Source organism: Trichoderma asperellum, chromosome 4, assembly GCF_020647865.1.
Source record: "Trichoderma asperellum chromosome 4, complete sequence".
Taxonomy (NCBI): domain Eukaryota; kingdom Fungi; phylum Ascomycota; class Sordariomycetes; order Hypocreales; family Hypocreaceae; genus Trichoderma; species Trichoderma asperellum.
In genome coordinates this window covers 3,475,795-3,495,048 of record NC_089418.1, presented here as the reverse complement: position 1 = coordinate 3,495,048, position 19,254 = coordinate 3,475,795, and the positions used below count along the sequence as shown (strand labels likewise).

The 19,254-nt window shown below is 49.1% G+C and overlaps 8 protein-coding genes across 8 annotated transcripts; 2 read left to right on the top strand and 6 right to left on the bottom strand.

Moving 5' to 3' along the window:
- Positions 1–2,211: 2,211 nt before the first annotated feature.
- TrAFT101_007529 (uncharacterized protein) lies at positions 2,212–4,473 on the bottom strand. The gene is made up of 3 exons (XM_024900559.2): positions 3,876–4,473; positions 2,644–3,667; positions 2,212–2,550 (listed from the first exon to the last, which is right to left on the bottom strand). The coding sequence occupies exons 1-3, from the start codon at positions 4,252–4,254 to the stop codon at positions 2,367–2,369; spliced, it is 1,587 nt and encodes a 528-aa protein (XP_024759373.2). The 5' UTR covers positions 4,255–4,473; the 3' UTR covers positions 2,212–2,366.
- A 421-nt stretch (positions 4,474–4,894) lies between these two features.
- On the top strand, positions 4,895–6,932 carry TrAFT101_007528 (uncharacterized protein). The gene is made up of 4 exons (XM_024910005.2): positions 4,895–5,248; positions 5,351–5,448; positions 5,575–6,264; positions 6,341–6,932. Exons 1-4 carry the CDS (start codon positions 5,146–5,148, stop codon positions 6,464–6,466), a joined length of 1,017 nt encoding a protein of 338 aa, XP_024759374.1. The 5' UTR covers positions 4,895–5,145; the 3' UTR covers positions 6,467–6,932.
- A 213-nt stretch (positions 6,933–7,145) lies between these two features.
- Positions 7,146–9,761, bottom strand: ATP1 (Alpha subunit of the F1 sector of mitochondrial F1F0 ATP synthase). Its single transcript, XM_024908462.2, has 7 exons — positions 9,596–9,761; positions 9,196–9,353; positions 8,969–9,025; positions 8,794–8,914; positions 8,247–8,725; positions 7,679–8,186; positions 7,146–7,611 (listed from the first exon to the last, which is right to left on the bottom strand). The coding sequence occupies exons 1-7, from the start codon at positions 9,662–9,664 to the stop codon at positions 7,348–7,350; spliced, it is 1,656 nt and encodes a 551-aa protein (XP_024759375.1). The 5' UTR covers positions 9,665–9,761; the 3' UTR covers positions 7,146–7,347.
- Positions 9,762–10,669: 908 nt separating this feature from the next.
- Positions 10,670–11,633, bottom strand: RPL11 (60S ribosomal protein uL5). Its single transcript, XM_024900471.2, has 3 exons — positions 11,422–11,633; positions 11,274–11,356; positions 10,670–11,217 (listed from the first exon to the last, which is right to left on the bottom strand). The coding sequence occupies exons 1-3, from the start codon at positions 11,564–11,566 to the stop codon at positions 10,924–10,926; spliced, it is 522 nt and encodes a 173-aa protein (XP_024759376.1). The 5' UTR covers positions 11,567–11,633; the 3' UTR covers positions 10,670–10,923.
- Positions 11,634–12,053: 420 nt separating this feature from the next.
- On the bottom strand, positions 12,054–13,379 carry TrAFT101_007525 (uncharacterized protein). The gene is made up of 4 exons (XM_024908463.2): positions 13,246–13,379; positions 13,076–13,136; positions 12,495–13,017; positions 12,054–12,368 (listed from the first exon to the last, which is right to left on the bottom strand). Exons 1-4 carry the CDS (start codon positions 13,274–13,276, stop codon positions 12,288–12,290), a joined length of 696 nt encoding a protein of 231 aa, XP_024759377.1. The 5' UTR covers positions 13,277–13,379; the 3' UTR covers positions 12,054–12,287.
- A 304-nt stretch (positions 13,380–13,683) lies between these two features.
- TrAFT101_007524 (uncharacterized protein) lies at positions 13,684–15,832 on the bottom strand. The gene is made up of 2 exons (XM_024901998.2): positions 15,427–15,832; positions 13,684–15,298 (listed from the first exon to the last, which is right to left on the bottom strand). Exons 1-2 carry the CDS (start codon positions 15,633–15,635, stop codon positions 14,014–14,016), a joined length of 1,494 nt encoding a protein of 497 aa, XP_024759378.1. The 5' UTR covers positions 15,636–15,832; the 3' UTR covers positions 13,684–14,013.
- A 1,112-nt stretch (positions 15,833–16,944) lies between these two features.
- TrAFT101_007523 (uncharacterized protein) lies at positions 16,945–18,137 on the top strand (the record flags this gene model as incomplete). Its single annotated transcript, XM_066128073.1, has 2 exons — positions 16,945–17,022; positions 17,100–18,137. 2 exons carry the CDS (start codon positions 16,945–16,947, stop codon positions 18,021–18,023), a joined length of 1,002 nt encoding a protein of 333 aa, XP_065984188.1. The 3' UTR covers positions 18,024–18,137.
- A 1-nt stretch (position 18,138) lies between these two features.
- Positions 18,139–19,188, bottom strand: TrAFT101_007522 (uncharacterized protein; the record flags this gene model as incomplete). Its single annotated transcript, XM_024906867.1, has 1 exon — positions 18,139–19,188. One exon carries the CDS (start codon positions 19,186–19,188, stop codon positions 18,139–18,141), a length of 1,050 nt encoding a protein of 349 aa, XP_024759380.1.
- Positions 19,189–19,254: the final 66 nt, after the last annotated feature.

Sequence of the window (19,254 nt, the reverse complement as noted above, 5' to 3'; positions counted from 1 at the left end):
GGGTCGCCAAAAAGAAAAGAGAGAGAGAAAAGAGAAAAAGCAAATATGTTCCTGTGGGCGAGTTGTCATTTTGCCCTTGCGCTGTTGTGTCAATGCCCAACTAAAGTAACTCGTGGCGCGGCCGCTAGCACTTCCGCGTTGACTGCATGAGCTGACACTGGCAGTTTACGGCATCGGCGTCCAATGATCTTGCTTGAGCGGCCCCATCTTCCCAGACCGAGCTGCGCGTTGTATGCATATCGGCCTGTCCGTACTATTGACAGGCATGTAACCACCTGGCGCGATATCTTTTCAGCCACCGCAGCCCAAGATCATTGCCTTTTCTCATCTGTGATAGCAATACGTACATTCGCGCCATCCATATTTACGCTATTATCCATTTGTTCTTTTATTTCACTGGCCTTGGTTCTCTCAGTAATGGCACCCACGGCCAGGCTTGCGAGCCTAAAACACAAGAATTGCTTGAGATTGGCTCTATTGGGAACACTCCGGCAGGAGGCGAGAAATTGTGCAAGGCATCAAGGTCACTCACAAAAGCATATAGTATATGATAACGTATGAAGCACAGCAGCTCAGATTATACCGCGTCGTGTTACCAATTCGTCCAATCGCCAGCGACTTGCATAGCGAGCGAAGTCCTTGTCTGGTGCTACGCCGTGATTGCCATGATCTTCTCTCCTCCACGTTGACCCAGGAGCCTTTCACGCTAAATCCGGAGGCAGAGCATGAGCGGCCTGTCTACTACTCTTGGCTCCGCTCTATCTGGTAACTGGGCGTCAAATTATTACGCTCATCAAGTGTGGTGGCACGGGCGTTTATTCACGTATGTAGTATGTTCTGAGAGAGCACACCAGGCTCCCAATATACCGACAACGGAGTGCGTTGTAAGACAGTCGGAAATCCTCAGTGACCAGGGTATATCTGGTTCCCCGTTCGCTTTTGCCTCTAGCTTCTAGAGCTGCAGTAAAGCATTATAGCTTGATCCCAGTAGCTTAGAGCATGATAGGCTCGCTCTGTGAGAAAAACTCATCTTTTTAGGCCCCATATTCCGAAGTGGATTTGTATCAATGCTAGGTTCAGCCCATTTAACCCTGGCTCTGTGGCCTCTGTGGCTTTGCGCTGCAGCCTACCTGAGCTCCCTTGTAGGTCCGCCAGAGAAGGCTGACCTCTTATTTGGCAGGCGCAGCTCATTTATCAGATCCCAGATACTGCATAGTACTATTCAACCTGAGGTGGGCAGCTGAGAAGTAGGTGGCCAATAAACGGCCATTGGCTTAGTACTGCAGGTGGCTACGATACCCAGAGACTCCAAAGGATTCTTTTAATAAAACGCAATTTATGTGGCTACCATCTTAATTTTTTTTTTTTTGTTTTTTCTTTTTCTTTCATACAAATTTTAAAAGAACTCGAGTGGAAACGGGCCAGGTGTCCAAGGCTAGCCAAGAACTTCGCCGTTTAGCAGTCTTAATTCACTACACGGACGATGTTGGGTCGCCACAGTAGTTGTATGCATGTAGTATACACAAAAACCAGTTCTTGTGCCAGTTACAACTATGAATAAACCTGGCTTCCTGATTGCCTTTCTTTTTAAGAAGATTTTTACATAGTCCAAGAGTATATAGAGATACCCCTTAATATTCTAATATTACCTACTACTATACCTATGATACTGGAAACTGGTTAATATTATATATAAATACATACACAGACAGCTGATATATACAGACAACTGTATTGTTATTCTTCCGCTGAAATAATTACACCTCCCAGAGAATATACATTGACTCACTCATCTTTCGTTTTCCTTTCTTTCATTTTCTTTCCTTCCTTTCTTAGTTTTCCTTCAGCCTCCTCTGTTAAAAAGATTTATCCGCCATCATCCAATCTCACCGTCAGCATGGAGAAACCAGATAACGACAACAAACGTCCCTTGGAGGCTGATGTCATCGCTGACTTTACTAACCTTCGTGACTATATTTAACAACTAGGTACCTAGTATGTTTTATTGCCTCTACTGCCTCTACTACTCCTATTGCGTCTAAGCTATAGGGGACTGTAATAAACCATTGCCGCCTGGGAGTATATAAAGCATGTCTAGGCCGAATAGGATCTATAACAACTATTACTTAGATAGGTGCTTTATGAATAAGCTCGCTTTACTCTTCAGAAGCTATAGATTATGGACCTTCTGCCATATCTATTATCAGGAAGATACTAATATCTTGATAGTATTTAAGTCTGCGATACAATTCTCAATTGTTGCGCTTTCATCTTCATCACATCGTCATAATTATATTCTTATGAGCCTCTAAAGCTGATATTATACATTTTTATCTAGGATACACGGCACATATGCCAAGATGCTTTTATACCTTCTTAGGTCCAACCATGAGCTCAGGCTTCACCAGGGTGTCGAACTCCTCCTCAGTCAGCGCCTGGAGCTCCATGGCACTCTGCTTCAGCGTCAAACCCTTCTTGTGGGCATTCTTGGCCACCTTGCTGGCCATATCGTAGCCAATCTTGGGGTTGAGGCAAGTCACCAGCATTAGGCTATTGATAAGAACAATTAGCTTTGCAAAGTTACATTTCATCGTAAAACAGGGGGCATAAAAAAGGGGGAATAATAAGTGGGAGGTTGCTTACGATTCCTTCATGATGCTGGCAATCTTCTCCTCATTGGCCTGCAGGCCATGGACGAGGTTCTCCTCGAACGAGCGCATGCCATCGGCAAGGATACGCGAGCTGTGCAGCAAGTTGCGGATCATCAGCGGCTTGTACACGTTGAGCTCGAACTGGCCGTTCATGCCACCAATGGTGGTAGCGACGTTGTTGCCCATGACCTGAGCGCAAACCATGGTCAGAGCCTCGCACTGCGTGGGGTTCACCTTTCCGGGCATAATGCTGCTACCAGGCTCGTTCTCCGGCAGGATCAGCTCGCCGAGACCGCATCGGGGGCCGCTTCCCAGGTATCGGATATCCTGGGCAATCTTGGTGAGGGATCCAGCCAGGGTGTTCAAGCTACCATGAGCCTGGACGATGGCATCGTGGGCGGCCAGCGCCTCGAACTTGTTTGGCGCAGTCTGGAAGGTAATGCCAGTCATCTTGCTAACCTCCTCAGCGATTCCCTCGGCAAATCCCTCAAAGGTGTTGATGCCTGTTCCGACAGCGGTACCACCTTGAGCCAGTAGCTTCAGATCGGGCAGGGAGCTCTCGACACGCTTGATACCAAAGTCAAGCTGAGCAACATAGCCAGAGAATTCCTGGGCCAAGGTGAGCGGAGTAGCATCTTGCAAGTGCGTACGTCCAATTTTGATAATCTTCTTGGCTTCAAAATCGTCTACCTTTGCCTGGAGAGCAGCTCGAAGGCTGTGGAGAGCAGGCAGCAGATCACGCTCGAGCTCGAGCACAGCGGCGATGTGCATGACGGTGGGAAAGGTGTCGTTGGAGGAGGCGCTTCGGTTGACGTGGTCGTTGGGGTGGACGGGAGTCTTGGAGCCCATCTTGCCGCCGAGGATCTCAATGGCACGGTTAGAGATGACCTCGTTGGCGTTCATGTTGGACTGGGTGCCAGAGCCGGTCTGCCAGACGACGAGGGGGAAGTGGTCAAGGAGCTTGCCATCGGCAACTTCTTTGGCGGCCTGCTGGATGGCCTGTCCGATCTTGGGATCTGCCGGTAAGAAGGTTGAGTTGTTAGCGCCTTTTTCTTACATCTTGCTGTCTCTTGTTTCTTCTTCTTTGTCTTTGAATTATTGCAGCACCTGCGTGTAAGTGTATGCTGCGCAAAGGGCGCAGTTGCAAAAGCCAGCGTCCACCCCTCCTCCAATTGCACCCCGTTGCGCCACATATACTTGCTCGCTCGCTCGCATGTTACGTACCAAGGCCATATTTCATGTTAACCGTGGCGGCGGCACCCTTGAGAATACCAAACGCCGTGATGACCGGCGGCGGCATGCGGTCCTGGGGCTGGTTGATCTTGAAGTTGCCCAGCGATCGCTGCGTCTGGGCTCCCCAGTACTTGTCCGAGGGCACCTCGATCTCGCCAAAGGCGTCGCTCTCGATTCGCTTGTCGGCCATGTTGAATCGTGTGGCGTGAATAGCTCTGTAGCTGGCGGGAACAGTCGTCGAGGCGGTTTGCAGAATCGAGGTCTGCGGGGTGCAGTGAGGGGAGGCACGAGCAGCCGATGCTGTTCTCAGCCATAGGCGCGATCCGGCCATCGCAACCGAGGCGGTTCTTGCCGATGCACTCCGAAGCATATTGTCTCTCTTTTTCGGTACCCTTTTTCTTCTCTTTATGACCCTCCAAAAAAGGGGAATGCGCGCGTCAATTTCAATTGGACTATACAGGTATGCCCAGCTGGAGGAGGGAACAACTAAAAGGCATATATTCTAGAACAGGAAAAAAAAGAAGCAAAAACCGTAGATTCCGGTTAAGTAAATATTCGGCTATGCTTTTTTAATACCCTCAACAAAACAACCCGGCTTTTCCCTTAGTAGCTATGAAACAGCAGCAAAATTTACAAGTACTGCTATTCAGAGAAACTATTTTAATTAGTCAAGCAGTATTTTTACTTAATTTAACATTATTAAACTTAAATCTATAAAATTTAATATTTCATACTCCGTATTAAGTACTAATATAAACTTAATATAAATACAATATTATATAATTATTTTAAATACATTCAATTAAATATAATAAAATAATAAATTTTATAAATTTTATAAAATTTAATAGATTAGCTTGAGCCTTACTAAACCTCGCTAAAATACAATTAATAGAGTAAAAATACCGCCTAAATAGTAAAGTATACCACCTGAATAGCAGTACTCTTATTACTATACTCGCTGTTTACAGTTGCAGGTTGTCAGTAACATACCTAGTCTGATCTTGTTCATAATCCACCATTAACCTGCTCTGTTACGGGTGGCTTACTCAATTCATAAAAGCACGGGCGCCACTATTGATGTCACATTGACTGATTCATATCATAGCTAAGGTACCTGCGGAACTTCCACTTGGGTACCATAGAATAAACCCATCTTTCTCAGTGAAATGACGTCAACTTTAGAAAACAAATAAAAAGCTGATTTGCAAATTGATTCTTGCAGACGCCAGATTAGGTCTTTACTCTAAGCCAGATAGCAATGCCTACCGGTATAGAAACCCCCAATATGTCGGCCTCAACGAGAAACGTGTTGGGCAAAGTGAGGCGGATGGTTCCGCCGCTGCTTGATACATTTCATAAAGGTACGCAATCCTGGTGACTACGAGATCAGCTATCCTATGACACTACACCAAAAATCTTATGGAAGATGAAGCTGGCAAAGCCGAGGGGCTAACAAAAAATAGGGCAGCTGGGCCGAGTTGCTGTCATTGGAGGCAGCGAAGACTACACCGGGGCGCCGTACTTTTCGGCCATGGCGAGTGCACGATTGGGATGTGATATGGTAAGATAAGACTGAGCGATGCCTTGTCCTTTAACACTCAGAATCGTGGTATGGCAAGCGAGGGGAAAACATTACCAGAACCTCAGTCCAAAGCAGACGCATCGCTGACTTGGGATTTCGCAATAGTCACACGTTATATGCACCCCGGCTGCTGCGGCGGTCATCAAAACATATTCCCCCAATTTGATGGTGCACCCACTCATGCGCCAGTCGTCAGGGAAGAGTGAGACAGACCCCGATCCTGACCAAGTGGCACGGAGGATCAACGAGATGCTGGGCCGCCTGCATGTCTTAGTCGTTGGCCCCGGGCTGGGCCGCGATCCCCTCATGCAAGCGACGGTAGCTCGGGTCATCAAGGCCGCCAGAGAAGCCGAGATGCCGGTGGTTCTCGATGCAGATGCCCTGCAGCTTGTGCAAAAGGACCCAGGCGTGATCAGAGGCTACAAGTATGCGGTTCTGACACCCAACGTTGTCGAGTTCAAGCGACTATGCGACGCGCTCAAGATCGACGTCGGCGACCAAAAGAGCGAGACAGGCAAAGTTGAAAAGTTGGCCAAAGAATTGGGCGGTGTGACGATTATTCAGAAGGGCTCCAAGGATTTTATTTCCAACGGCAACGTGACTCTGGTGAGCGATCTCGAAGGAGGGAAGAAACGAAGTGCCGGACAGGGCGACACTTTGACCGGAGCTGTGGCCACGTTTCTGGGATGGCGCAAGGCATATCATGACGCCTTATGGAAAGATCATGAAAACCCAGCTCTTGGAGAGGACGAGACCATGAGCCTGGCTGCATTCGCTGGGAGCGCCATAACAAGAGTGAGTCTTCTAGAGGACGCCGAAATACAGCTCCCCCATTCTTAACAACTAATCACACACTGACATGAGAAAATAGGAATGTTCACGGCTAGCATTCATTAAAAAGGGACGGAGCCTGCAGGCAAGTGACCTGACAGACGAAGTGCATTCCGCCTTCTTGGGGTTCTTTGGTGAGGTTGATGGTGATACTGCAAGGCTTTGATGATGACAGTGATAATGTGAGATGATGTAGGACTGGATTTGCAATCTGATTGCGCCTCATTTCACGACTTCACGGAATACATTAGTCTGTGACCAGATCTATACGTAATGCAAATTAAGATGGCACAATGATAAAGAACCCCTGACATACAGTCCAATGGGCCAATCCTATCATGACGAAACGAAAGAGCTTGGCGGCTAGCATGTTGAATATATGTATTCATATATAGCGTACAGCGCATATAAATATGAAAAACACGAGGATTACTGCAGATGCGTGCGTGTAAGCACCACCAGCCGTGTTCCGCTTCAAGCTAATCTTGGGATAATTTTTAACCTGCCATCTCAATGCCATCTACATTCGGAATATCCCGAGTCTTTTCGTCACATTGAATGGGATTGCACTCCCTTATCGTTAAATACCTATCTACTGCTTCTACTGCTTCTACTGCTTCTACTGCTTCTACTGCTCTGGAGTCTTCAGTAATTAGGAGGCGGCCTCAGAGCAAGCTATGTACTCAGCTTCACAAGTCGAGCAGTAAACGTATATCCAGCTAGATTATAGAAATATATGCAGATATAAACACGCCTTCATCTTTTACTACCACAGTCACCTTACGGTCATTTTGTTTTCCTTAAAATTAACAGAACAAAAGGAATCAAGGACATCCATTGAGTAATGTGCTTATATTTTACAAGTGGTAGTATGACTGGCGCGTCTCCCTTTATAAGCCATGGCTCTCTCATTTGGCGCAGCCATTAACTTTTTAGCCCCTCCTTCCTCCATTCTAGAGAACGACCAACAATATATTGGTATAGACAGTAGCACCCCCAACAATGACCCTTTTCTATCTCGCTTGACGCGCTTCACTTATTATTTGTTTAGCCGAGGAAGCTCTTGACGAAGGAGATAATGGTCTCCTTGAGTCTGTTCTCGAGGTCCTTGCTCAGGGCACCCTCCTTCTCAATGGTGGCAAGCAGCTCAGACTCGTTGGTCTTGAGGTGGGCCAGGAAGTCAGCCTCCCACTTGAGGATCTGGTCGACGGGGATAGAGTCGAGGTGACCGTTGATACCGGCGTAGATGAGGGGAACCATCTCGTTAACGGCCATGGGGGAGTACTGCTTCTGCTTCAGGAGCTCGGTCAACTGTAATAACAGAGAGTCAGCCATCTTCCGAGAAATTTCAGCACACATATACGGGGTAAAAACTTACACGCTCACCACGAGCCAAGGTCTGCTTGGTAGCAGCATCGAGATCGGAACCGAACTGGGCGAAAGCAGCAACCTCACGGTACTGGGCCAAGAAAAGCTTCAGGGAACCAGCGACCTGCTTCATGGCCTTAAGCTGGGCAGCGGAACCGACACGAGAGACGGACAGACCGACGTTGATGGCAGGTCGGATACCCTTGTAGAACAGCTCGGACTCCAAGAAGATCTGGCCGTCGGTAATGGAAATGACGTTGGTGGGAATGTAGGCAGACACGTCACCACCCTGGGTCTCAATGATGGGCAGGGCAGTCATGGAACCGCCACCGTGCTTGTCGTTGAGCTTGGCAGCACGCTCCAGCAGACGGGAGTGCAGGTAGAAAACGTCACCGGGGTAAGCCTCACGTCCAGGAGGACGACGGAGCAGCAGAGACATCTGACGGTAGGCGACAGCTTGCTTGGACAGATCGTCATAGATGACGAGGGCATGTTTGCCGGAGTCTCGGAAGTACTCGCTGCGGGCAAAATTAGCATCGAGAAACATCTAGAGGTCAGGATTAAAGGACAAGACTCACCCAATGGAAGCGCCAGTGAAAGGAGCAATGTATTGCAGAGGAGCGGCCTCGGAGGCAGTAGCAGCGACGATGATGGAGTACTTCATGGCGTCGTTCTCCTCGAGGGTCTTGACAAGCTGAGCGACGGTGGATCGCTTCTGGCCGACGGCGACGTAGATGCAGTAAAGCTTCTTGGTCTCGTCGCTGGTGTTGTTCCATCGCTTCTGGTTGAGAATGGTGTCGAGAGCGACGGCAGTCTTACCAGTCTGACGGTCACCAATGATCAACTCACGCTGACCACGGCCGATGGGAACCATGGCGTCAACGGACTTGAGACCAGTCTGCACGGGCTGGTTGACAGACTTGCGAGGCAGGATACCAGGAGCCTTGAGCTGGGCACGGCGCTTCTCCTTGGTGTTGAGAGGACCCTTGCCGTCAATGGGGTTACCCAGAGCATCGACGACACGGCCGAGCAGCTCAGGGCCAACGGGGACGTCGACCTTTACGGGGAGTTAGTAAATCTTGGTGATATAGGCAGTAGCTGAGAGTGCAGCTTTATATAACTCACGATTTCACCAGTTCGCTTAACAGTCTCGCCCTCCTTGACCAGACGATCAGAACCGAACAGCACGACACCGACCTGGCCGGCCTCGAGGTTCATGCACATTCCCTTGACACCGGAAGCGAACCTAGACTGCGTTAGATGCAAGTTTCCTGAATGGGGAAGAGACATCTCTACATACTCGACAAGCTCCTCAGCCTGGACATTGGCCATACCGTGGACACGAGCGATACCATCACTATGGGCTCCCAGTTAGTAACAAAAAGATAAAAATCAAAGCATCCCATAATCGTTCTCTCTTTCTTTGTGCATCTCCCGTCGCATGCATCTCAAAAGTGTTGTAAGGTTGCATTTCGAGTTGCTGCTTCGAGGTCCCAAAGAGTAGCTGAAAAGGTGGCCTCCACATACCCAACAGACAGGACACGACCGGTCTCAGCGAGACCAGCCTCCTCCTGGACACCGCGGATTCGCTGCTCGAGGATGGAAGAGACCTCAGTGGGAGAGGCCTTGGCGTCGGAAGCGTAGGTTCGGACAGCGTTGATGGCAGCCGGTGCGGCATTTCGAGTCTATATTGGGTAAGAGAAAAAAAAAACATGTTAGCCGAATTCGACCAATGAAAAAGGCCATGGAGAACCCCGGCAGGCTCAAAAAAGCTCAAAAAGCTTGCTCTGCGATGCTGGCAAGTCGATTACATGTTCAATTGAGCTTGCGAGCCCGGATTTCGCACGTTTGCAGGTCGATGCTCGGGGCCTCCAAAATTTTCTCTCCCCCAAACGGTGGTTTCCGGGCGTGCGGGAAAGACACTCACCACAGAGACTCGGCCAGCGGCGACGGCGCCAACAGCGCGAGAGGACTGGCGAAGGGCGTTTCGGAACATCTTGAGGGAGGTATCTGGGAGGCCTCAGAAAAGAGGGAAAGCAATTGCAGCGGCGTGCAATTGGCGGAGAGGGGGGATGAGGGTTTGTTGATGCTGCCTTTTTGCTGGAAGAGCAAAATGGAGATTTTCGGGAGGAGATGGAGAGAAGCAGAGTCTGTGAGGACCAAGGTGGGGGCTCGGGCTGGCGGGTGCGCCAATCAGGGCCGGGTGCGCGGTTTTGCTGGAGTGGGAAGCCGACGCCGCCTTAACAATTTTCCACGGGGCCCGTTATTAATTAGGATTGCAGGCAGGTTTTACTAGCAAGCGGTAGAGAGCACTCGGGACTAACTTAGTGAGGATTTTTTTCCTCGCTCTCCGGGATGTGCCTATGCCTGATCGAAGAGGCAGTCTTTTGTCTCATCGTGGAGAAGCTGACCAGGGTGTTGTTCTGGAAACCAAGGCCCAAATACGGTATCAACGAATTTGTGGCATCTGCACATGTGATGTTTTGTGTAAAGCTTTTCTCTCATATTTCAACATTGACAACTAATATGTATTGAGGCAAAACATCACCCACAACTCCTAGAGTTATATAATTATGTATGTGAATGTTGTCAGGGGAAATTACGGAGAAAATACTCATTTGAGACCGAAAGGTATATATAAAATCAATCCAGTGATATAATAAGCCTTGATGGTCAAGAATTAAGACATCTTTAATCCACTATCCGAAGGATGATTTTTGCTTCCTCTATAAGCAGCTGCCAAGAGTAATTTCGGCATGCCCCATATACAGCCGCATACGGTTCTGCTTGTACTAGATACAGCAGCCAATTTGCGCTTACACGGCAATGTTGAGACGATATGAATAATTGTTGTTGATTCTCGTGGCATTCAACAGGCCTGCTAGGCATATATATACCACTTCCGCTGGAAGGAGTGACATGAAGTTTTACAATTCAAAATGGGACATTCAACAGAAACGTCATCATTCAAGCAAGCAAGCGAGCAAGCAAGCAATCAGACAGGCAGGCTTCGCCAATGTAAAAATGGTGCCATCACATTGCAGGGGCAATATACGTGAAGCCGGCAGTACGCCGGTCGGTCTCTAAGGCCGTTGCTCGACTCAAAAGTCTTTTTGGTACGAGCTGATGTAAAAATCAAGCGGAAGAATACATGACCATATGTGATCCCTTTTTACCCCCAAATGTTCGCCGTGCCCATTTCCTTAAAGACAAGAGAGAAAAAATAAATTTAAATTGTTTGGATGATTTATCCGTTTATCGGACAATGCCATCGAAGCGGCCCTTGAACCACTTGACGGTCTCCTCGCGCTTGATGCGGTGAGAAGCACCGATCTTGCTCTTCATGCGGCGGCGGCGAGTGACACGCTCACCAGGGCGGGTCATGCAGCAGTAGAAGTCCATGCCGTAGATACCGATGGAGGGGTCGTACTTGATACCAAGATCGATGTGCTCGCTGATACCGAAGCCGAAGTTACCGGTCTCGGAGAAGTTGCGCTTGCGCAGCTCGTACTCCTTGACCTTGAGGCCACGCTCAAGAATCTCCTCAGCCTATTCACATGGGTCAGCCAAGACTGCTTAAAAAATTGGTGTTGAATGTAATTTACCTTGGGGCCACGGACGGTGACGTGGACAGCAATCTTTTCGTTACGACGGATACCGAAGGTTCGGACGGTGTAACGGGCCTTGCCTATAGTGAAATTGGTTAACATGTTGCTTTCCTTATTGATTACGTTCAAATTTTTTGCGACATACTGTAGACGGGGGTTTGACCGGACAGCTGCTCAAGCACCTTGGCGGCACGAGTGAGTCTGTCACCAGATTCACCGACGGAGATGTTCAGAACGAGCTTCTGAATCTTGAGCTCCCGCATGGGGTTGCTGGTCTTTTCGGCGGCCATTGCTGCGGTTGTTGATCGACGATGTCTTGCTGCTGCTGCGTCGGAGATGGGCGAAAAGTTGAGGTTGGGCTAAGGCGAACGATTTTGTGAAGGCGGGAAAATTTCGAGGGTTTGTCTGCCCTCAAGCGAGAGCACAAAAAAGCGGGGTCTTGTTCCCTAAACGGGCTAGTGCATGCGCTTTACATCGCCGCTAGGAAGCTCCATATTAACCGGCGTGGTTCAAGCTTCAAGTCGCCTTCACTAGCAGACAGTACGGAGAAAGTACTGACATCTGCGCCCTTTAGTCGCATGATTACTGAGTATAGATCAAGTGTTTGGCCATAGCGACACCGATTCGCCTCCCAACGCAGCTGGACCATGTCAAGCCTCGGGATTGACGCAGCATCATTCATATCCAAGCCAAACCATTGATATTTCTAGCGGCTATATACTGCTGGCACAAGGGTAAAAAGAGTCATTGAAAGCAGACAAAGCCGATTTCACTGTTGAACTAGTGATATTTGGTATTCTTTTACTACCTAATACTACTTCCATAGCTATATACTGGTGAGTGAAGGGTATGATTCGTTTCCATTGTCTCATCTCTTATTCTTCGTGTAAAAAAAAAAAAAAGTCCTCGCGCAACTTGCCGATCGAAAAACATCATTCGTATCACATGAAAACCCAAGCTTCATTTTGTCCAAGTCCTTCTCTTTCCTCCCAATTGGCACTTCCTCAGCATTCATGGTGGGCTAGCGACATGGCTGAACACCTTTGCAGCCAGCTGGCTCAACAATCTTGCCCTATCATCTTGAGGAAGCTCCTATATGTACATTAGCGCTCAGGGAAATCTGAATAATCTAGTCAGTCTCAGAAGAATCTGAGAAAGCAGTCTCACACCACAGAGAGGCGGTGCGCAGCCAAAAAAGAAAAAACGGTCTGGCCTTACCTGGAAGACTTCGTAAACGCTCTTCCCCTTAGTATCTCTGATCGCTCCGAGTCGGTTACCGGCCACTGCTCCAGCAAGCAGTCCGGGGACATTGCCCACGATGAATCCCAGAGCGCCGCCACTTACAGCGCCTACCATGCCCCACATGGTTGAAGCGTTACCGCCTTGTTGGTTCGGCGTCCTCCCTTCTGAGAAGCCCTCGTCTTGCATCATTTCCTCAAAGGCGTCGCTGAACTGTGCATCTTCTGCTGCTTGGCGACCGCCAGGGGTAGTTCCGCCGTTCTCGTTCTCGAAGAAATCCCACGCCCACGAATAGCCTTGTCCCGTAGTGTCGTCTGCCTCCGTAAAGGGATCTGACGCTGGCGAGCGGCGATAGTATCCTCGCTGCAGATCATACTCTTGTCGTCGGGTAGGGTCTGAGAGGGTGTAGTAGGCGTCATTGACGAGCTGGAAGCGTCGTGTCCTCTGTTCACGCTCTGGTGAGTCGTTGGCCACTCGGTCTGGATGCGTTTTCAGGGCAGCACTAGAGAGAATGGCTGTCAGTCCCCAAACATTGCTGGAAATTGAAAAGGGCTACATACCGCTTGTAGGCATCTCGAATTTGTGCTGCCGAGGCTTTCTCTGAAACCTCTAGAATGGCATCTGCATAACGTGCATTGGCTTAGTAAATTGTGTTCAGCTCCGAGGTGGAGGGATGTCTCGTCTTCAAAACAATGGCGGGGAGAGCTTCTGGGCCGTGGCGTTGACTTACAGTAATCAGGCGGTGCTGCGTTTCTCGTCATTTTGTCGATCAATGGTTTTGGTTTGAAGGAGGGGAAACTAAATTTCAGGGTCTCGTCAAGGGTTTTTAAAATAATCGTCTCCCTAAAAACAGAACTAGAGGGAATCGAATAGGTGCCTGATGCAGGTTCGGCGCTGCAGCCATGCAAGCCCAGCGATGATTTATCCAGTAGCAATAGCGGGCTCACGTCAACGTCATGTGGCGAGACGTCTATGTGGCTGGAACCACGTTTGCGCACCCGCAGGCCGACTCCACAAACAGACTGGTTCGCAGGTCAGCAGGGAGGTGCTAGCTTCAATAGCTTAGCTATAGTTAGTAGATGTATCCTGCAAGACTACTAGAAGCTGTTATAGTAAACAAAACAGAGCAGACAATAGAGTGTAGAAGAGTGGAACGAATTCATGCAGTATTTTGAACGACTCGCTTTTTTTTTTCTTGTTTTTTTGTTTTTAACAAATCAAGTATATACTGATATTAACTATATAAGTAGGCATGAATATGTAGCCATTGTAAAATGAAGGTGCCGCCAAAGGCACCCAACCAATACTCCAGCTTCGCTTCTACCCAAACATAAACTGCCCATCAAAGGGGTGACTCTAATGAAGCCATTCTCGTAGTAATGGCGCGTTGCGAAAAATCAATCCTACCCGTCGGTTCTTCCTTAATCTGCCATGCTCTCGTTACTTTGTCTCATAACGCCGACTGACCTTGCGATCCGTATTCTTATCATAAACAGCCTCAGCCTGGGATATCGTGCAAATACTGTTGTGCCCTGGTGATGGCATCTTGGGCAACTCGTAGAGCGTCATCTATCTTGCCGACTTTGTTGTAGTAAGCCGCGAGCACCCACATGTCTCGGATAACCCGCAAATTGGTGCTCGTTCCATGCGCAGCTTCTCGCATGTGAATGGCATATTTCAGGTTCTGCTCGACCTGGTCCCAGGCTTCTCTGCTCTCGCAGAGCCTAGCTAGCATCTTGCGGGCATACGCATGAAATCTGGCGTTCGAAAGTGCTCCTGTTTCATACTGCGTGATATCGAGCAGATCCAACGCCATCTGCTCCGCCTTCTCCTTGTCATCTAGATCCATCTGCGTGAATTCCAGCATGAGAGCGTCGACTCTCAGTTTTTCCACGTTATCATCACTCAGTACGGGCTCTTCATGGTGTCCCAGGTTTTCAAGAGCTGCATACATGATCTCACGTCTGTTGGCCAGCCCGTTATTCCGACGAAGCTTTGTCCGGCCATCCCAAATCAACTGCTCGTATAGCCAAAACTCTTGAGGCGCTGATGACTTAATGTACTCTGAAAGAAGATCGACGTTTCGTAGCCATGCTTGTCGTAACAGGTAGCAAATGAACTGACGGCCGTCTTCAGTTTGATAGTCGCAAGCTAGGAGTTGTTGAAGGATGCGGATGAGAGGATGATTTGCAGGAAAGCGCTGTCTTGACAGCACAAGCGCATGTCTTATAAACATGCCAAGAAGTTGCAAATGCCCTCGGTCGATCATGTCGTATATTGTGTCAAGAATATGCCAGAGAAGGTCAGGGTGGTCTTCAGTTAAGACGAATTCTAGGACATAGAAGCCCTTTCTAGCCGCCATGCCCGCAAGATCGCCCTTGCCATAAGACCACAAGTCAAAAACCAGCTCAAACGTCCGATACATGGTGCGGCTATCCTGCATAGGTGGCTGGTTGGGAGTGGCAAGGTACTGGGACATGGGATCGGACACTATGCGATAAGTCTCCAATTTCCCTGAACTCCAGGAAAGGACGCCGTTTAGAATAAGCTCCAAGTCTGCGAGGGGCTTGAACTGGGGATTCGGGACCAGGTCCAGGCCGGTAACTGTAGGGGTCGTTGTCCTCGGTATCTCCTCAACATCGGCATCTTGCGTTGAGTCGGCGGAAGATGAGGCTATAGATGAGGGAGTAGGGGGGGTAAGGGGAGTGGTTTCCCCGGGCGATTTGCGATATGCTCTTTTCCTAATGTTCCACTTCTTGAATCTCTTTTTATACATTTGCTCTCTTTTTCGGCATTAGGTTAGCACTGCATTAGTTCATCGCCTGGTGTATCAAATCTCCTTTCTTTTCTTCTTCTTCTCCCCCCTTCTTGCATGTATACGGCAAACAAACAGCAGAGAGTGTCCACTCACGTTGCGGCAAATCCATATTTAGTCTCCATTATGGCCATGATCTCATTCAATTTGCGGTTGTCTCCTATGTATAACTTCTCAATAAGGTCCTTCTGCGCTAACCACTCTTGTTCCGTATGCTCCTTGACGCTCGGCCGCTCAACCACCGGCGGCGAATTGCCTGGCAGCCGCGGAGCCAGCGCCGGCAGACGAGGCCTGGCGGGAAGCATGGCTGGAGGGATGCTGGCCACGGGTGAGTGATGCTACGGGTAATGCTATTGCTATACTGCCCACAGCGAGTAGCAGCTCTTGAACAGACAAGACATGGCCAGCCGTATGGACATGATGGGCCCTGAATGGAAGACAAAGTTGGCGCAAAGTGAGCGAAGCTAAACCAAAGTCTTCGGCCAAGAAGTCCGTCGGCTGGAGGCAACGATGTACCTCGCTGCCGCATACTAGCAGAGTGCTTCGTACAGGTACCTCGGGAGTAGTTCGGGTCTGGCCGGCAGTCGGAAAAACTGTGTCTTATTGGCAGCAAAAGTTCCCTGCATGTCATTTAAGCTTTTTGCAGCATCAAGATTGGCCCAGAGTCACGTGCATAAACTCTGGCTTGTACTAGTACGGAAGTCGCAGATATCGAGTACAGAAACCGCAGGCAAGATTGCTTCTGTGCCTGAGCCTGTGGCCATGTCTATTTCCGTTCCTGAGAGCAATCTATTTATGCCGCTACTACTAGGTGCATACGGAGTATAAGGGGGGGGTTTATTTGTACAGCAGTGCACATTATTAGCACCTCGTTACATTTGCTGGCTCATTCCGAAGATTCAATCCGCCTTATATCTGCACCAACGAGAATGGCCCTAAAGCAGCCAAACACTCGTCTCTCTGCTACCCGGTAGCACTGCTCGCAGGGGATCCGTAAGTGTAACTCGTATTAGAGGTTCCTACCTAGCAGAATAGTGGTTTGCCTACTCTGTATGTTTGAACCAATCGAAATAAACTTCAGGGCGATCTGCACCCCAATTCTAGGGTAAAGAAAGGTACTTGAAACTCAATAATCATTAGTTCGTCTGCTTGCGAATCTATGCCTTTGATAAACATTCATTTTAATTGTCCATTGTTTTTACGCACAACCAGTTATATAATCATGGCACACTAAACTATGTAAATGGATCAAGCGATAATCTACACTTTCTTTATGCCTACTAAGAGAACTTTTACATCCTCATCAGACTCAAGACTCCCATCATCTCCTACTTGATGAACCATCTACATTGAGAGTGAGCAAATCATTACGCACACTAACTATCTACACATCTACTTAAATAGTATGTATTTTCAGTCTTGTTCTTCTACAGACGCAATTAATTAATAATCACACCTCATTCTCTTTACACTGTCTCGAGCTAGGCTCGGCTCTGGGTCAGCTTGAACGTAAGATCTAGTTGTTAACTAATCACCAATAGCCATCTCACTTGCATTAACTCTTCCGAAGCATTTTCAACTTACACCTCAAACTTTTCTCCTCCCCTCTGTATCATGTCGAAATATTTGCGACAATATTGGCCTGATAAGCCTACGAAAACTGAAAAAGACTTGCCTGATTTGCAGGGACGAGTATGATGCCCTCTCCTCCTCCTTTCATCTGTCTATCTCTCTCTCTAAGTAATACAGCTGTCTCACATATTGAATAGATCTTTATTGTCACAGGAGGCGCTGGAGGCATTGGCTTGGCTGTAGCGACAGCTCTCTTCCACGCCAATGCGACGCGCGTATATATCCTTGGCCGGTCTGAAGCTGCCGGCAAGACAGCCATAAACACCATCCAGACGTCAGATCCGCCCGGTGATATGAAGCGTCGCAGCGCCGGTGGTGACAACGACGTACTCAAATTCTTGCCTCTAGACCTCTCTGACTTGCAAGGAATCAAGCAAACAGCCGAGGCGTTCTTGGAGGCGGAAACCCGTCTAGATGTTATCTGGCACAACGCCGGCGTCATGGCTCCCCCTGAAGGCAGTGTCAGCAAGCAAGGACACGAGCTGAGCTTCGCCACCAACGTATTGGGCCCTTTCCTGCTCCAGCACTTCCTCACGCCAATTCTGCTCAGGATTGCAGACGGAGATGCCGCCCCCAAGGGATCCGTCCGCACATGCTGGGCAGCTTCTGTGGAGTTTCCTGACCCCCCTGGCGAGGATGGTATCCTATGGGATGACTGGGGACTGACTTCACCCAACTTTTCCGGTCTCGGTGGGCGTAGCCTGCGATATGTACAGAGCAAATGGGCAAACACCATTCTCGCGGCCGAATTGGCCAAGAGGTATCCTCAATTCGTGAGCGTGTCCTTCAACCCTGGAGCAATCAAGACAGACCTCACTCGCCACGCTCCCAGCATCTTGAAGAGCATTCAGGGCATGCTATCGTACCCAGTTCGATTGGGAGCCTTGACCGAGCTGCAAGCAGGTTTTGATGCCGAAGTGGCTGAGCATAATGGGTGCTATCTCATCCCCTGGGGAAAGATTGGGACCCCGCTCCCAAAAGTCGTCGAGGGTATTGAGAAGAGGGGAAGCGGAGAGAGGTTGTGGAATATTTGTGACAGCCTGGTGAAGGATTTCTACTGAGCGTTTACGTACATGGACATATTTTGATCATTGCAACTATTCTGTCATGTATATGCAGCTGATATTACAAATCCCTTTATTTTGGCATACCAGCTGGTTGATTCTGTTTAAACGGCTAACCTCGAACAGCACCTGAGCAATGGCCACCGTTGTTTTCCAGCTCCTGCTCTTCTAGAGCTTTCAACATACGATCAACATCAAAACCATCTCCGTCCCAGCCACTTCTCTCTTCACTATTAACAAGCCACGAGCTCGGTCCAACCAACCGTCCAGCTCCGATGGGTGTTTGAAACCAATTCATCGTCCAAGTGTCGGGTCTCCACGGGTCGGGACGAAGACCAAAGGCATCCCTCTCTCTCCTTTCCAAGTCCATCATAAAGCCTATGGCCGTTTCGAGAGAGGTCCTCACAGTTCCTTGACCGGCCCGTAGATAGACATCTATCTTGGCTGCGATGGGCAAGAAAGATATGGGGGCGCTGAGACCCTTTTCGACGCCGGTGCGAACTAGATAGACTGGGAGCTTTGCAACCTGAGTCGAGTCTTCTCCACGATACTCTTTGGAACAAAATATCATGAGCAGTGCTTTGAATAGCGGCTGAAGGACGTAAAGAGCTGGTCGCGCAGGGAGCTCCGTCAGTATCGCATATGGCTCGTTGAAGCGACGGCGCAGGTCTTCGTAGTGGCGGCTTCGTGCGTCAACCTCTGCGCATATAGCTTCGTGGAGGGAGATTATGCTCTGGATAGACGTCTGCGAAGGGCGTCCTTTATTGCCCAGGTCGCGAGGAGCGATAAACTTGCAGAGGAAGCGTTGATGTTCGATCTCGCTCTGGTACGGTCGAAACCATCGTCGGTAGATGTAGTTGTGAAGAACCGTAAAGAGCAAACTCCACCTCCTGTATCGAGGAATGTACAAAGACACTGATTTGTTGCATGTGTCGTGGAAGTCATCGACGTCCATCCGCGGCAGGTTCTCGATGGTTAGGATTGACGGCGAGTACGTGAGCATCACGGCGGCCACGTATATTTGGCTGCGATGGATTCCCTCTCGCTCTGAGCGGATCTTCCATAGGAAATATTCTTGCCCTACCATTTCAAAGGGTCGGCGAAGCTCGATACCAAGCAAATGTTCCTCGGCGCGGAGAACCCTTTGCGAAATCGGAGGCATGGCTTAGAGAAGGGCGGTTATGGGGTTTGTTCCTCGTTGAAAAGTGCTGGAATGAGATAGAAACGG